At 34.5% G+C, this 15419-nt stretch overlaps 1 protein-coding gene across 1 annotated transcript in view; it reads right to left on the minus strand.

The window, feature by feature from the left end:
• LOC149422889 (acetylcholine receptor subunit alpha-like) overlaps window positions 1-15419 on the minus strand; it is a 460793-nt gene continuing 445374 nt past the window's right edge. The window contains exons 10-16 of the mRNA XM_089632334.1: window positions 12079-12225; window positions 10108-10203; window positions 8882-8905; window positions 5050-5072; window positions 2318-2339; window positions 2066-2279; window positions 1-1667 (exon numbers count right to left, since the gene is read on the minus strand). Of these exons, the coding sequence (XP_089488460.1) occupies window positions 1470-1667; window positions 2066-2279; window positions 2318-2339; window positions 5050-5072; window positions 8882-8905; window positions 10108-10203; window positions 12079-12225 (724 nt within the window). The 3' untranslated portion in view covers window positions 1-1469. The remainder of the gene's footprint in view (window positions 1668-2065; window positions 2280-2317; window positions 2340-5049; window positions 5073-8881; window positions 8906-10107; window positions 10204-12078; window positions 12226-15419) is intronic.

Raw genomic sequence — 15419 nt, forward strand, 5'->3', positions numbered from 1 at the left:
TGTATTAATATGAATATACCAAATTAATTTTTTTTCTTCTAAAAGTCATAATTACATCATTGGGTTACTATAATATATTTATTATTATGTGTATAAATCAATGAACATTACGGGTTTAACCCGTAAATGCTGGAAGAATTATCACATCTCAACACCTTCAGAGATAATAGGATAACACCATAGCTTTGTTATGTTATGATACCATGTTAGCAGGACTTGTAACAATTGTACAATACGTTAACAAATTGTATTAATAATAAAAAATCAACCGGTAAAAAAAAATCTTTTAGTAACTACTTAAAAAATAACTTTTTTATTAGACTGAGAAAGTGGGTTGATTTCCACATTCAAGATTTGTATTTATGTATCTATGAAATTAAGAAATCAATAGAAGTATTTTTGTTCTTTTCAAGGTGATTTTATAGATGACTTTGTTTCTTTAACTCAGCTATTTTACTAAGTCTATTTTTAGGGGAAAGTTTGTTTGTTTTGAGAAAGTTTGTCTCGGTTGCGACAATTTTTTTTACATAATTTTTATTTAATGACTTAGGATAAAAAACCAAAAGCAGAATAACAAATAGAAAATATTTTAAACGACCTTTGGTCTTCAAAGATGGAAGCTCTTTTATAAATTTGGTGTGTATGTCAGATAATATTTATTATAGACTTTAACATCAGCATGGCACAAGATGCCTAAGAAATAGATCCAGAGAAACATGTGTGAATTAAATTGTTTGATGAATATTTAACAATTTGCTTGGAGTATGTGTTTTAATAATATTATTTCATACCTGACAGTTAACATGTTAATCGTAACCAATATTTATTTGTTGAAAATTGCAGGATGTCCTGTCAGAAATGATTTCAGAATCCTTGACCAACTGTTACCAGGTCGGTTTGGTCTTAGCAGTAACATGTTAAAGCACACATAACTTACAACACCGATAATTGTGAAATCAGATACGGTTGACTTTGACATGAATCTGAATTTAGATCCATCTTCCAACGACATTGAAGAAATGTTATCAAATCACGCGTATCTTTGTACTTACAACAGCGAAATGTTTGGTAAGATATGATTAACCTTGACGCGAATCTGATATTCGGTCCGTTCTCTAAGGTTTGTTGAACATCAAATCTAGCGTAACCTACAACACCGATAGAAATTGCGAGATGTTCTGTCAGATAAGAATAAGCTTTCCGGTGAATCTGATATTGAATCCTCGTTCCAGTTATAGAAGAACTGTTATCAGGTGGGCTTGGCCACAGAAGTGAAACTAGTTAAATTATTCACACATAATTTAGGTATAACACCGATTATAATTGCGAGATGTTCTAACAGATATGATTAACCTTCTACGTACGCGTGAGTACAGACAACTGCAGTACATTTTTGGTACGAAATGGATAGTGGACTTTAAGTCCATTCTCCAGGGGTATTTAAGCACTTGTGATGAGGTGGTTTGGTCCTAGCGCGGGGGCGGCGCGCGGGGTTTTGCCGTGGCAGAAGCAATCTCGGACAACCGCACGTCTATAGGAGCTCGGTCGTCGTAGAGAGTGGGTGCCTGGAGGATAATGCCCGCGGTTCCCACCACCACCGCCAGGGTGAAGATCCAGAGGAACAGTCTGTCCAGCACCATGGCCACGTACTTCCAGTCTTCTTTCACCTGGAAATGATAAAGAAGTCGATCGATCAATTCATTTTATAAACACGAACTTTAAAAAAGGGATGATAACGAACTTCATAATGAAAAGTTAATTCGAAATAATGAAATAATAATAATTATAATGCTTATTTTAAGCCTAGAAAACAAAGAAAGCGCAGCATCAAAAGTATGTTTGAAGGGACCTAGCCTGATCCCCCTCTCATTGGTTTGATCCATGCCATCAGTGCATAGTCAATCATAATAAGCCTCAGCTTCTGCTTAGTTATTCTTGGTCTGACCACCATATAAACCGTATGCAGTTAATACTTATTGTGAAAGGATCCAAGTAGTATTTCGTTCAACAGCGGCACAAATTTATGAAGAAAAATAAGTTCAGTTGATCGACGAAGTAAACCCACCCTGGTAGATTCCTCCTCCTTTTTGGTCTGGTCCGCGATGTACCGGACCCCGTCGATGGCCTTGTGCAGCTCGGGGCAGTGGTGCCAGTGCTGCAGACGCGCACACAATCCGGGTCCGCCGCCGCCACCCACTTCAGCACCGATGGGCGGGGGTGGCACTGGCGGAGAGCCGTGGATACGGCAAGAGCTGCCCAGCACGCTCGGGTCTAGCTCCCTGGAAAGAATATGCGTGAAGTCATATCAATAAGGAACTCGACTGAAAAATATTCATGGCCTTATACAAAAAGTAAAAATAAAATAAAAACAAAACAAATAATAATAACTTAAAATCAAAGAAAAACTACTACAAAATAACGGAAAAATAAGCTCAAATGAGAGATTTAAAATAAGATATAGATATAGTTTTATAATGCATTAAATTGATCAAGATGTCTGCATTTTATACGATAATATTACTTTTATTTCCGGTTAACGATTTCACAACGATTCCAAAGTTTTCACTTAATAAAAAAACAACAGTCCTTGAAGAGAACTTTGTTCATCAACCCTTGCAAACTGTGGAAACTTAGACAGAGGAAAACTTGCGGCAACTGCAGTAATCTTCTGCGGAATTTCCCTAAATAAACCTATCGGACAAAACTATATTAATAGGTATAGTTCGCCAATACGAACTTTATACCTCGATGTATTTTGTTCGAAACAAACAAATTTATTTGATGTACACGAAGAAAAATAGTTTTGCTAATTTATTAAAATCCTCCGGATTCAGAGCCGAGTGACTTATCTGCTTGACCACACTTGTTCTCACACCTGAAAACCAAAAAACATGCCGAAGATAAAATCACGTGCTCGTGGGTGACATGAATTTTTTGTACAACTTTTGTTAAAAAAACAATTTTTTGAGATCATCACAAAAAAATTACTGGGAAATTTATGATACATATTAGATTGTAATCCCCACGGTCAGTGAAGATTTATATTGAGATTATTCGATTGTCTCAGACTAATTTGGTATCGATTGGAACAACTGATTTATGAAGCAGTTGTTAATGGATGATGATGGATCGAAAACGCCAGCCGTCAAGAAAGTGGCATTCTTGAACATTTGTAGCCAATTTTTTCGTCACTATATTGATAAAAATGCTAACGATAATCAATTTAAGAATTGAAATAGATTTTGAATGACGCGTTCACTGCGTCACAGAGATAGTATGATTATTATTATTTTTTTTAAATAAGTATGTACAATTTTTTTAGGTGCTTTTCGAGTACCACACTTGTCACATCCTGTTTTATGATAGTTGAAATTTATATGTATTATTAAATTCCTGGGTAAAGTAGTTAACAATAATATTCAATGCCCAGAGTTGCTAAATAAGATTCAATTCAAAATACCTGCGCGTTCAACACGCTCTTCTGTCCTGTTCAGGGTGAATCAATGCAAAAAGAACTCTAAGCAGAATTCTCGCCTGAACAGACTATGAATTAATAACAATAGCGCATTATCCAAGGTGGATATTTTCATTTGCGAACTTACCAAATACAAGAAGTTCATAAGAGAATATTTCTCTGATGGTTTGTGAATAATGTTATGTCTCTATTGTTTATATTTCTATTATGATTTGATTTATATCAACAAACTCTCTTCATGGCTATAAATGTTTTGTTTTTGGTTACATTTTTTCATTCATATTCCTTTCTTAAAAATTTAATTTACTTATTCCTTATAATACTGTCTCAGTAGAGGTCACAATGGAGAAATCCATAATTGGTTTTATTTTGGCTACATAATACTTATGTACAAACTGAAATAAATGTAAACTGTCGATTTACCGAAAATTAAAAAAATAAATGAAAACAACACATAATTAAGATTTTCACAGCCAAAAGTATTTTTGTTATTTGTTTTTGGGGTGTTATGCCGTGTTGCGATAACTCCTTCTTTAGCCAAAGTTTCGGACAACGTTACAGTGTCCATCCATCATCCATCATCCTGCATTACACCCCAAAAACAAATAACAAAAAAAAACTAAATGATTGTTTCAAAATACAGGATGACTTTGATAGCGAAGCTATCTATTTTCAGAACAACCAATTATTTTTATTTATTTATTCACGCCACGAAGGCTTTCATATACATTTTATTTTTTTATTTTATTTTTTTATTTTATTTTATTTTTTTATTTTATTTTATTTATTAGCGTTATAAACAGTCTTTATACATGCATATTTGACAGTGATCAGAGTAGTTATGTCATTGACCAATAAAATAACGACAAAACAAACCATAACAGAAAAATACATAACAACATACCTAATACAAACAATTTTGATAAAGTACATCAATTATCAAAAATGTATTAATCAATTGAAATATTTAAAAAAAAAATCAATGAACTATTAAGTTTTTTGGTTAAATAAGATGCAGTATCACTTTTTTACGGATGCTGTGAATTTAGCTAGGTTCGTGTTAAACACATCGATGTTTGGGCATAATCTATTAAATGTGCTACAGCTTCTTCTTATAAATACATTTTCAAGGTAGTTTGTATTGCTTTTAGGTATATAAAACGTATCCAAAGATCGAGTAACTCTTTTTGGACATTTGAAATGAATATTTTGTAGTAAGTATGGGCTATCAATATGGTTATGAAGTATCTTATAGAGCATCAATAGGTCTCTGATATCACGGCGTTGTTCAAGAGATTTAAGGTTTATAGGGACATAGTATTCATCATTTCGTACGCGATAGGAGACATATTTGATAAACTTTTTCTGAACTCTTTCTAGATGTGCTTTATAAGTAGAACAATGAGGGTTCCACACTGTCGAAGCGTACTCCAGGTGGCTTCTGACGTAAGAGATGTAAAGAATCTTAAAAGTTTGTGGATTTTTGAAAACTGAACTTACCCTAAGTATAAATCCCAACATTTTCAAAGCCTTTGACGTGATATGCTCGACGTGAGATTGAAACATAAGCTTACTGTCTAATAGAACTCCAAGATCTCTTATTACATTTACCCTGTTTAAAATATTGTTCTTAATTAAGTATGGATATAATATTGTGTTTTTCTTTCGAGAAAAAGAGATGACGCTACATTTAATATATTCATTTTCATATTTATATATAATCTTTAAGATAAGCTGACCAGGTGTACATTATAAATATAATGAGTGTATATTACATAGCATAATAGGCCATGTACGGACAAGTATGGGCAGGTATAACACTATTTGTCGTTGATAGTTGTTGTACATTCATTTATAGTTGTTCAATAAATAATAATGAGTACAAGATAGGTACTTAAGGTACTATGAAAGTAGTTGGGGAACAATATTTAATAACATTGTTGATGTTAGTAAAATAAATATGAGATGTTTATTGTTGAGCGTGTTAGTATTTAGCAAACCTTTATAATGCCATTTTTAATATCATATTCTCAAGAAATTACAACAAAATTATACATCAATATCTGTTAAACGAAAACCAAATTTTAACTAGTTCCGACCTGCAAGACTTGGTGTGATTCTCGATAGTAAGTAACAACATAAATGTCACATTAATCAAGTCACAAATACGAGTAATACAGCTGAAATGCTTGGTATCACAATAAGAAATACAAAAAATTTCACAAACATTTTCATTATAAAATAACCATAATTCGCATATGTTCGAAACAATCTAGATTTTGCGTTAACTGTGTGGTTTCCATTTTGTGCATTCCATATAAACAATATTGAGTCGATTAAAAATAAAATCATAAAACACATTTCACAATTGATTCATTGAGTGTACGTAGAAAATTTGCAGATGTTGCTATTTAAATACGTTAAATCATTTATTTGACCGTTGAAAAACTTTTTTTGGAAATAATGTGAGGATGAAGTAAATGGGAGAGGGAGAGAGAAATCAGATCTGGTTACAAAGCAAATAGATAAATATTTTTCTTTTAATTCTGGATGCAGATATCTTAGAAGAGTGATGTTATATTATTTTTTCTAATATACATGTGCTACATATGAATGTATAATGTAAATTTATTCTTCCGAGGTTTTGATCTGCAATATCAGGGCAATATTCACGTGGAAAATCAAATTATCATGGCAAATATAAAACAAAAATTTAAGTTTTTAGTGATTACCGAAATGCTATAAATTAATTTAAAAATAAAAAGTTTTAAATAAATTGAATAAAAAAGTAATTTCCGCTCATTACGTCAGTATGGTTATGAAAATGATAATTTTTTTCAATAACAATGATAATATTTTGCATTATGAAACTTCAATGATAAACACAACTTCATGTAGATGAATACATGCTAATTCTGAATAATATGTAAGTTTTATCATATATGTATATGTTTAAATGTAGAATTAATTAAATGGTCATTAAAAACGATCAAAACCATAAGAGACTAAACGTCCTGTGATTGGTCAGCGGGTTCTGATACGATCGTAGAACTACACCTCTGTCGGTCGGTCGCATGCCTTAGAATGCGGACGTTTTTGTACAAAATTGCGCCACTTATACTCGCACACGGGTTACCACTACGGTATACAAATTATTTCAAAAGAATTCTTGATTTTCGAAAATTTTACTAACTATTTAAATTCACTTCATACCGAGTGGGATTGACCTTTCTGTTAACAAACAGAGGTACTTATGACGTCACGTGTACTACGTCAGATTTCGATCGTGTTTACTGGTTTTGCAAAATGCAAAATTGAGAATTATTTTCACTCCAAAATCGACATTTGTTAAAAAAACTAATAAGTATTTAAGTTTGAAGATGAACTTTTGTGTTTTTGCATGATTGCATTATCGTCGACAACGAGTATATCTGCCAAGTTTCAGCTTGATCGGAAGTTGGGAAGTGAATTAATTTCCACTTCCAAGATTCCACTTCATTCATACACAACAGTGAAATTAAAAAGATCTAATTAAAAATTATATTTAAATAATAAAAAAATAACATACAAGATGATTAGTAAGATATTGAACAAAACCAATATGTCTATGTAAAAGAAAATATTATCATTGTCCGATAAGAGTTATCTGGAATCATCCAAGTCATATTATTTTTAATCAGTACCTGTTGTATATTTGTAAAAACATTTAAAAATAGTTCATCATCATTGATTTTGTCAATTTAGGTGAAGACCTCGTAAAAGTGGTATAGAAATAATATGTGATAGCAATAACTTCTTATCTAACACGTAATTAATCGATAAGTTTTTATTATATAAATAATATAGCTACTCAATACGCGCTCGTCTGTAGCAGGTCAGGGTCTGGCATGATCAAATTGATAAATTAAACTCGATAGACTTAAGGCGACATAACGGACTCTTTTAATGGGAGTTTGCTAGACGCTCTCATTTTAATTATTTCTGATGAACGTGTTAATAAAATCATATTTTTTTCTAGAGCGATCCATCCGGATATAAGTTATTTATATTTAAAATTAACAAAAAGAGGACTTTACCTCAAAAGTTTTTTATGTAAAACGTTTTGAAAATTTTATAAAACGTTTTTTAACTATAAATTAGTAACTTCCCAAGGGATTCCTCTGGAGACATTTGATATTTTAGTAATACGTTCATCAGAAATAATTAAAATAAACACTCGTTCACATCGATTTTCTAGGCCTGCTGGAAGAATATCGACCGTAGGTCCATCCATTACGCCTGGCCGCGCGCTGAATATTATTTTTACACGAACTCGTCTCTTATGTCGTTAAGATTCCCACTTTATTTTAAAGATTTTTTTTAATTTTTTTATTTTTTATTTAATATTTGTATGTTTTTACAATAAATATACAATTATACATATTATACAGTGTTATCAAGGTAAATAATAATAGCTTTTCCTCACAATAAAGAGACAAGGCTCTTGTGTTTGGTGAGTGAATCCTAGCTCAATTATATGGAATCATGTAAGTAAGTAAATAATATATTTGCAAAACCAAAATCCAAATTGGCCAAATTCAACCGCAGGTCTATCCAATACACCAGTGTCGCGTGTCATACGTTGGCCTGTTCGAAAGCCTTAACCTATTTTGTGGTACCACGAAAGAATCGAAACTAGTCGTGGTGCCTTGTCCTTCCTGTTGGAAGTTGTTGTGAGGCACAAGGTTGAAGAGAACCCGTATAGATCTGACAACTGTAACAGCCATTGAATAGAAGACACAAAAAAACCATTTTATGTTCTATAATTGAAGATACCGAACACGTTTTTTTTTCATTTAAGCAATAGATAAAAAAAATCTACCACCGACAGCATAGGTGGAACAAAATAACCACGCAAATTATATAAATTATTCATAATATTTCTAGAGGTGACAACAAACCTCCACAAAATATTCTCAATAAGGAAAATATTTCTCTTGGGGCCTTCTGTGGGAATTGGCATATAAAAAAAAGCTATAGAACTGAACCAAACACATGTTTTAACGTACAAATTCTGACGTCGTTGATATCCACGAATTTTCCAACTACGTGTGAATAACATTTAAAGTTTATTTTTCTGATTCTGATCGTAGTAAATTCGTTCACAATTTATTGTTGATTTTATTAACCGTAAATTAACTGTCTTAAACTTAAAATTTGCAAACTGCAATAATAAAAAAAATAGTCACACCAAACATTTATAAACAAAGAAAGAATCTTAAAATACTGTACGGTGCAGAGAGCCTACTTCCAATAAAAGGTCTCCTCTGGTATATTACTATTATGGACAATGCGGGAGAAAGCTTGTACAAAAAACCACTGGTACACGGGCACAACACAAGATTTGGATGCCGTACTCTTGAATACTTGGTACCTGTGATCTTCAACAAACTAAATAAAAACTTACAAATTGTGAATAATGAGAGACACTGCCCTAAAATCATAAAGCTGTGGTTAATAAATGATCAATCCATGTACCTGTGAACACCATGTAAATTCCCAAACTCTTTCTTTTTAGTGAGGTGCATTAGATATATTATGTATTTACAATTACTCGTTAGAAATATATTTTGCGAATGTCTGCAATAAAATAAAATCTGTGAAATGTACCTACTTAGAAATAAGACTTACTCATGTACACATAATCATACATTGTTATAGACATAGACTTAAGATATTTTGATTCGGTGGATTCTGCAGACAAGCTGGCATGTGACAGCTTTGTTGGTCTACCTATTTTGTTAAATAAAAAAGTTTTATACATATTGTTTTAAATAAAAATAAAAAAATTAAAAAACCGTACATTCCGAAACACTATAGTGCTACAGCGTCGGCAGTAAAACGGCTATCACTAACTTTGGCGTGTGTGACAACAACAAAGCCATGTTCGTGTAAACGAACACGTCGCTTAGGCGAAAAATAAATCAAAAAGGCATTCGATATAGTAATGTTTTTAAAGATATTGTTTTTCGATATACCCTATATTAAAATTACCATACTTAAGTTATCACTAGATCCCTGATGTAATTTTCGAGGCGGGTGTGAGTATTGCCGCCGCAGGAACCATTTATTGGATAATCAACACCCCTGCGATAGGTCACCCAAGTAGTTTGCTACGTTTGGTGATCTAGCAGGGATACCGGGTTCATGGGGTTCAGTTTATCTAAGTCTTGGCGGCGGCGTTTGCCCACCAACTGAGTCGGTTCGGGAGAGACTGGTTGAGGGATACCTTTTGAATTCTCAAGACGGACTTTATCGACCCACCGCTTTGCGTTGCAGTGGGAGAGGTAGATGGTGGACACATTGACTCTGAGATGAGATTCCTACCCATCCCTCATACCTTTTCCTTCCCATTACTTCCGCTCTTTCCTTTCCCTAAAAAGTCCCGCCACACAGTGTCCTTAAAGATGATATAGGCCCTGAGAATTTTTTTTCTCGGGGCTTGCTGTGAGAAGCTAATGTAAAAAAAATCATTGAAGTGATCAAGTGATCAAGTGAATGCCAACTGATTAGGCTGTAACTTCCTTTCCATCCTCAGTGCACGTTTCCTAAGTCCAGAAAACTTCAGTTCCCCTTGTAAGAAGCATAAATACCTGCTGAGGGTGGACGCCGCCATACAAGGAGGAGGGGCTCGCAGTTCCAGGCCATTGCACGTCCTCACCAGGACATGCTGACGAGACGATGTTATCCTGGAAAGAAACACAAGAGTTGATAAGAGCTGTATAGGTGGGAAATTTATATCAATTTAACCTACTAACCATCACGCTGTTTCTCCGCAGGAGTAGGCAGAGATGACGGACCGCAAAACAACTCGGTCTTGGCACACACTCCTTGTCTCATTCACATTCATACACACTCTTCTATCATTCTGAATCTTGACATGGCCCGACTCAATCTGAATCACTTGGTCGTGCCATGTCTTCCTCGGACGTCCCCGATTTCTGCTACCATTCACATTTTCATCATCCTTACACTCCTTTCTTCATTCTACATGCCCAAACCATCTTACGTCTCTTTCTTGATCTTACTTATTACGCTTATATTTCTCTCACGATCATACATGGATTTACCACACATACGCCTCAGGAATCTCACTTCTACAGCAATCAGTCTACTTTAATCCTTTCTCTCCCAGTTCATGAAGTTTTTAAAATTGATTTTTGTGAGATTGATGTACTCTTGGTACTCTCTAATCCCTGTTGGCAGGTTTCGTGATCATAATCAAAACTGTAGACAGATTATGAGTATTATCCAAGTTTAGAAACTTGGATCGTAAACTTGGCTTAAGTTTGTTTAATTGAGTTCCTGTTCAGTTTAGTTATAAATATTCAATCCCATTTGACATAAATGTGCCCGAAATAATTTTTATAATGGTTTTCAGGCTCCAGTACCTACCAAGGAAATCTTTTTTGATAAAGACTTATAAAAATCCTTTGTTCTCAAGAAGAATCTACGATTACATCGATCTTACCATTCCAATCTCGTCACACTGAGATCTAGTTTATCCCATTAATATTTTTGTTGAATTCAATTATGATTTCGTGTTATTTCCCTATTTGATGTTATGCGGAGAATGTACATACAATCATGTAATGTGACGAAAAATATTGATATTGAATGATTTTTACTACTTGATAGAATAAGTTAACTTCAAACCAAATTTAAATGAATAGTTGGGTTGATTTGTTAGACTCTTGTTCAGAACAATCTTCTGATTCTGACGCTCTTGACATCTAAGAAGATAAATAATAGTATTCAACATAATATCAAAAAAAAAGTCTTAACTCTTCAGGTGTAGGCCATATTCTGTCAGAAGATTGGAGTATTTCCGCAGTGCAATAAAATCTAAATAAATGGAATATGTCTGAATATATTCGAACACTATAAACTGTTTTTGAATTTACAATACTTCCGAATAAAAAATAATGAAATTGACAAAAACCGATACATTCGAAGTGCGGCGAGAATTGGCCATATCTTCAGACTCGAATTCAATTTCATAAAATTAATATCAAGTTGTAAGATAATAATAAAGAGGGTTGCTAATAAAAAAAATAAAAAGTTTAAAAAAACAAAACAGCATGCTGCTTCGGGAGGCAAACTCCCTTTAGTTCCCCTTTTAAACTATGAAATTAAAAGAAAATAAAACTTTTCTTTGAAAAATTCCAACTTTAAACTTTTCGGTCTGGAAAATCGCGAATAATTAAAAAGGCAGGAATAATTGCACAATAAAAAGCAAGTACCTATTTACCAACTACCTACATCAATAACTGATGATAACGACGATATCATGCAAATAGTGGCTTCGGAGAGGGAATGTTTTTGTTGTTCAGATTTCGACAAAACATTTGAAAAGTTTCTGTTGCTAACGTTACGCCTAAAAATTCAACAATTTTATTTTTCCGAGCTTATGTGAACAAATTTGAGAAAGGTTAATTGCCTTTTATCTATTTCGTATGATATATAAATTATAATTTTGTGGAAATTAAAGAAATCTTTGTTAAATTTGATATATATATTTTTTTAATTTTTGTGGAAATGGGGGTTGTGGACTTGCTACTCACGCTCTTCTGTGGAACTGGTAGTGAGGCCTCCTCATGACCAGCATCCTGGGCAGGATGTGGATGAAGACGCGCCGCACCCATGGCGCCATGGTGTGGGTCTGGGGTGACCGGAAGTGAACGTTTAGCACCACAACCGTGACGCATATACTGGAAATATAAACATACCGTTGTTATCTTTTGAAGTGGAAAAAAAAAACATTAATAATCTGAATCACTAGTTAGCTGTATTACATATAAAATTAAAATACGTGATAATAATATATTTAATATATATTTGTAGTTGTAACTACACTGGGTTTGCATACCTACACTGGGTTTGCGTAAAAGAATAATGATAGTAATGCAGTATCTCTAAATAGTACAAAACAAAATCACTATCTGTTGTTATCCTGTCTGTTTGTGCGTTTAGTTCTTCTAAACTATGCAACGGAGTTTGATAGGGTTTGCACTATCATTTAGAGAATATCTTCTGGTTATTGAAAGTAGAGAAAAGTCGAGCAACCCCGGGTACGTCAGCTAGTGTATTTATATAAACATGGCGATGTCATCGGAATAATGGGTAAATTTTAGCATTTGCGACATTGTTTGACTTTCAACTATTTTTTCAGCCTATTGTTGCAGATTTCGGTAACATTAGGTCAAGTTTAAGAACCCCCCTCGCAAGACGGGTAAGCCTGATCCAAAATATCTGGTTCTGACGTTAAATATCCACTTTTTGGCAGTTATTGGAGTTCTATCGTAGTCAGGTCAAAAACTTGATACACCTATCCTCAACTTTAAGTTTTTATCACTTTTACAGCCACGCATTTTAATTACTGTTGACACATTGCAGCCGTTCACGAGTCTCACTCGTGACGTTTTTTTTCCAATAAGACGCCGATCACAAGTACCACTCGTGATCCAGTTTCATATCGTTTATATTATAATCATCTCGTTGAATGTGCACCAATTCATTGCTATGCTGACGGCAGCATCGTTTACGGGGGTTATATTTTTGATAAGCCCCTTTCCACTCCGGTCGGGAAGTTTTGTGACGAAAAATTGACCACCACCTCGAGAAGGTTTGTGCCTGGGGTAAGGCCAACCCGGTCAGCTTCAACATCTCAAAACCCACGCGTGTCTGATTTCAACAAAGATTAATGACTGTCTATTTCTATGGTACAATTTGATGGGAGCACCTTCCCCAATAAAGACTCCATTGAACTGCTGAGTGAGTATATCAGACTGGCTCAAGTATCGGGGCTCTATAGAAGCCCGAGTAAATCTGGCTTCCAAGAAACTGGGCGTCTTGTATAGGTCTAGCAGATTCTTCAATAGTCACCAGCTGCTAAACCTATACAAATCTGAAGTAAATAAACCTCCTAGATTCTTCTAGATAGTTCATTGTTAACAGACCGATTGCTATCTCTAATGCACAGACGCAATGTGGGCCTGCTGAGCCTGTTCTACAGGTATTTTAATGGAGCTTGCTCTCAGACACTAGCAGCATTGATCACCGGTGCATGAAAACGAGCCTGATTGAATATGTAGTCCAGTCAGTGGGGAGTTTTACCTTGCAAAAGGTTAGGTAGTAGCGATTTTGATATATGTTGTTAAGATTGGAACTCTAAGGAAAAAAAAAAAGTTTTCGACCTTGGGGGGGACGAGCTCGATCCGCCATCTTAGATTGAAGGTGCCAAAATTTGATTTTTTCAAAATAATTATGAAGTGGTTGATTTTACAACCAAATTGTTTAAGGCAAACTTAAAAACAACTAAATTATCTACATTTTTTGTAGAAATTTTTTTTTTGTAAGTCTAATAGGTAACGAGTTACAGCGGTTGAAAGAAGAAAATTTTGAAAAAAAATTGTAAAACTCCAGTTTTCTTGATAAATTTTGTATTATGGTATTTTTTTGTAAGTCTAATAGGTAACGAGTTACAGTGACGGAAATGTGAATATTTTTCTAAAAAATGATGAAATTCCCAACTTTGTAATTTTTTCGGGTTATTCATTACATAATTATAATAATTTTGTAAACTCATTTCCACACCACCATGAGGTATAGAACATGGCGCATTTTTTTATTGTGGTATCTCCAGTAGGTCTACTCCACAGATATACCAGCGATGGTAGATTTCGAAATTATGTTACATTAGTATGAATTATGTTACTATAAATTATGTTACTTAATAACAGTCTTCGTCGCCAATGTCATCATCTAACTCATTGCCTGTGATACTGAGATTCTGGGCTTTCATTGACAAAATCTCTTCTTCTTCGTCCTCGACATCGATGTGAACCTCTAGCGAGTTTCAGCATGACCATTACAGCACCCACATACAATAGAACACTTCAATCCAGCTTTCGTGCAGCTACATGCAACGCCGCATCCTTTTTTACAATTGCATGAAATAAATTTTAATAAAGTCTCGGGTGCTGGTTTCTTTGTCATTCTTACTGGAACAAGCCCGTTGGTGTCACGTTTCCAGCCCCAGTTTCTGGATTTTTTTGGATTCCATACCATTTTTGGACTTGATGGTACGTTCTAAATGCATGGTACCGTGCAGCGTCGTTCGTTGGTGGCAAAGAGGCAAGATTGAATTTGCTTATTGTTGTCGACTTTGCGAAACGTTTGTAGCGGACTTCTTCCAAGGTTTCCTTATCCATGTCACCCCCGTACAAAGCAACAAGAAAGCGTGTTCTTGCAACTGCTATGTCTTCTGGTGTTGCATCATGTTGTTTGAAGATTCCTATCATGGCATTGAGTCTTGTGTCGTTTTGCACAAGCGAACAAAATTTTGTTTTTCCTTGGTTGAAGAAGGACGATGTTGTATCGCAGCCGCTAAAGGCATGAAGAAACAGAATATTCTCAGCCGCCTCTTTGTATTTCACACTATTCGCGGAACACAGTCTTTCAAAAGTTTTGCCTCTCCCGGGTTTGCGAAGATATATACTACTTTTCGGTGGTGCTAATGCTGTCAGCAGAACTAGGAGATCAACGTCTTCGCCAATAATGAAAACAGCGTCATATGATGAACACAAGGAAATCGCAGTAGGTATTGACAATCAACTCATCAGCATCTTCTTCAGCCTGCTTAACTGTAAAATCATCCTGTATAAATTGCTTTGTAAGCATCGAAATCAGACGGACTTTGTTATTTTCATTGGCTAAAAATCGTTCTTGTGAAACTTGAACTGGCATTGTTTCATCGAAAAGAACATCTGCAGACATGAGCATCCAGGCAACGTCCTGTAACCAGGACTCAATCAGTGTTGCCAAATCAGCTGTAGACTAGGATCCCACTATAACAAATCAACGTCATCGAGTACACGGATGATGCTATATAGGTATATTGTAA

Source organism: Hesperophylax consimilis, chromosome 6, assembly GCF_061612785.1.
Source record: "Hesperophylax consimilis isolate HC1 chromosome 6, BYU_Hcon_1.0, whole genome shotgun sequence".
In the NCBI taxonomy this organism is placed as follows: Eukaryota; Metazoa; Arthropoda; class Insecta; order Trichoptera; family Limnephilidae; genus Hesperophylax; species Hesperophylax consimilis.